General features: G+C 48.8%; 1 protein-coding gene across 1 annotated transcript; it reads left to right on the plus strand.

Moving 5' to 3' along the window:
• Window positions 1-207: 207 nt before the first annotated feature.
• On the plus strand, window positions 208-2,925 carry LOC138355661 (cell surface glycoprotein 1-like). The gene is made up of 2 exons (XM_069310983.1): window positions 208-683; window positions 714-2,925. Exons 1-2 carry the CDS (start codon window positions 208-210, stop codon window positions 2,923-2,925), a joined length of 2,688 nt encoding a protein of 895 aa, XP_069167084.1.
• Window positions 2,926-3,836: the final 911 nt, after the last annotated feature.

Genomic DNA, 3,836 nt, shown 5'->3' on the forward strand with positions numbered 1-3,836 from the left:
TCTGTGACATTAGCTTTGTACAAAATTCTTAAGAAGTTGTTTGTGTATTGATTTATAGTTTTGTATGTTCTTGATGAATAGTGATTATAGCAAGTTTATTACATGTACATGTCATTATATCCTACGCTATTGTTTAACTAGGCGTTGAGGAGACTTTGACAAATGACAAATAGGAAACACCAATACCAACGAACACGGGATGACTAAATGCCAACAGATAAATGGGAGGGACCAACACCGACGGACACATTGGAAAGACCCACACCAACGTGTGCATTGGAAGGACTAAAGCCAACGGACACATTGGAAGGACCCACACCAACGGACACATTGGAAGGACCCACACCAACGGACACATTAGAGGGACCCACACCAACGGACACATTGGAAGGACCCACACCAACGGACACATTAGAGGGACCCACACCAACGGACACATTGGAAGGACCCACACCAACGGACACATTGGAAGGACCCACACCAACGGACACATTGGAAGGACCCACACCAACGGACACATTGGAAAGACCCACACCAACGTGTGCATTGGAAGGACTAAAGCCAACGGACACATTGGAAGGACCCACACCAACGGACACATTGAGAGGACCGACACCAACGGACACATTGGAAGGACCCACACCAACGGACATATTGGAAGGACCAACACCAACGGACACATTGTAAGGACACACACCAACGGACACATTGAGAGGACCTACACCAACGGACACATTGGAAGGACCCACACCAACGGACACATTGGAAGGACCCACACCAACGGACATATTGGAAGGACCCACACCAACGGACACATTGGAAGGACCCACACCAACGGACACATTGGAAGGACCCACACCAACGGACATATTGGAAGGACCCACACCAACGGACATATTGGAAGGACCCACACCAACGGACACATTGGAAGGACCCACACCAACGGACATATTGGAAGGACCCACACCAACGGACACATTGGAAGGACCCACACCAACGGACACATTAGAGGGACCTACACCAACGGACACATTAGAGGGACCCACACCAACGGACACATTAGAGGGACCCACACCAACGGACACATTAGAGGGACCCACACCAACGGACACATTAGAGGGACCCACACCAACGGACACATTAGAGGGACCCACACCAACGGACACATTGGAAGGACCCACACCAACGGACAAATTAGAGGGACCCACACCAACGGACACATTAGAGGGACCCACACCAACGGACACATTAGAGGGACCCACACCAACGGACACATTAGAGGGACCCACACCAACGGACACATTAGAGGGACCCACACCAACGGACACATTAGAGGGACCCACACCAACGGACACATTAGAGGGACCCACACCAACGGACACATTAGAGGGACCCACACCAACGGACACATTGGAAGGACCCACACCAACGGACACATTAGAGGGACCCACACCAACGGACACATTAGAGGGACCCACACCAACGGACACATTAGAGGGACCCACACCAACGGACACATTAGAGGGACCCACACCAACGGACACATTAGAGGGACCCACACCAACGGACACATTAGAGGGACCCACACTAACGGACACATTGGACGGACCCACACCAACGGACACATTAGAGGGACCCACACCAACGGACACATTAGAGGGACCCACACCAACGGACACATTAGAGGGACCCACACCAACGGACACATTAGAGGGACCCACACCAACGGACACATTAGAGGGACCCACACCAACGGACACATTAGAGGGACCCACACCAACGGACACATTGGAAGGACCCACACCAACGGACACATTAGAGGGACCCACACCAACGGACACATTAGAGGGACCCACACCAACGGACACATTAGAGGGACCCACACCAACGGACACATTAGAGGGACCCACACCAACGGACACATTAGAGGGACCCACACCAACGGACACATTAGAGGGACCCACACTAACGGACACATTGGACGGACCCACACCAACGGACACATTAGAGGGACCCACACCAACGGACACATTGGAAGGACCCACACCAACGGACACATTAGAGGGACCCACACCAACGGACACATTAGAGGGACCCACACCAACGGACACATTGGAAGGACCCACACCAACGGACACATTAGAGGGACCCACACCAACGGACACATTAGAGGGACCCACACCAACGGACACATTAGAGGGACCCACACCAACGGACACATTAGAGGGACCCACACCAACGGACACATTAGAGGGACCCACACCAACGGACACATTAGAGGGACCCACACCAACGGACACATTAGAGGGACCCACACCAACGGACACATTAGAAGGACCCACACCAACGGACACATTAGAGGGACCCACACCAACGGACACATTAGAGGGACCCACACCAACGGACACATTAGAGGGACCCACACCAACGGACACATTAGAGGGACCCACACCAACGGACACATTAGAAGGACCCACACCAACGGACACATTGGAAGGACCCACACCAACGGACACATTAGAGGGACCCACACCAACGGACACATTAGAGGGACCCACACCAACGGACACATTAGAGGGACCCACACCAACGGACACATTAGAGGGACCCACACCAACGGACACATTAGAGGGAACCACACCAACGGACACATTAGAGGGACCCACACCAACGGACACATTAGAGGGACCCACACCAACGGACACATTAGAGGGACCCACACCAACGGACACATTGGAAGGACCCACACCAACGGACACATTAGAGGGACCCACACCAACGGACACATTAGAGGGACCCACACCAACGGACACATTAGAGGGACCCACACCAACGGACACATTAGAGGGACCCACACCAACGGACACATTTGAGGGACCCACACCAACGGACACATTAGAGGGAGTAACACCAACGGAGACATGATGGCACTAACACTAACAGACAAACGCCAGGGATAAGGACTAGGACACACAGATAAATGCAAAACACCATGTGGCTTGTATATTAGGAAGTGCTATATATCTCAGGAAGCAAGATCGATGAAACGAACTCCATGAGCGGCTTCGTCTTAGGTGTTGTATATTATAGCTTCTCCAATTAATTGGAGTAAGAGACTATCGAGGCCGTGAGAGACAATCCATGCTATACCGAGTTTTAAAATAATTAAAACTTACGAAAAATTTGTTTTTTCCGCCAATAGATTAAATGTGTTTGCAAAGGGACCATAAAATATGAGTCTCCTTCCTCCTGAAGCAGAAGGATCGTCGATCATCATAGCCTCGTGGGTAGGAAAAGATTCTGTGACAAAAACCAGCTGCGGTCTATAGAAGAGCCTGGGAATGAAAACAATATTTCAGTGGAAAAATGTTATCATAAAATTTTCATCTCGTCTAAAGCAAAGAGTAAGCCAGATATTGGAGTTTCTATAATTATTATATTGTTAAAATTATTTAATTCATAGCAATGGAATAGAAAATTAAATTATCTTATATAAGTGCTAGAAAAGATTTTTTGCTAATGCGTCAGTCTGCACATTTGGAATGAGAAAAATATCCTAACTCATATACATATATTAAAGTGTTCAGTGAGATTGCACAAGGTTTTATCTGAATACTCCTTATTTTCTTCTCCGAGGCTATGGGACCCCCCATATTTGCACCAGAGGTGGTATCTTTATATCTACCTTTTTTCGACATATATATATATATATATATATGTCGTACCTAGTAGCCAGAACATCGTACTCGGCATACTATGCAAGGCCCGATTTGCCTAATATGCCAAGTTTTCCTGAATTAATATATTTTCTCTAATTTTTTCTTATGAAATGATAA

This window comes from Procambarus clarkii, chromosome 68, assembly GCF_040958095.1.
Source record: "Procambarus clarkii isolate CNS0578487 chromosome 68, FALCON_Pclarkii_2.0, whole genome shotgun sequence".
Lineage (NCBI taxonomy): Eukaryota > Metazoa > Arthropoda > Malacostraca > Decapoda > Cambaridae > Procambarus > Procambarus clarkii.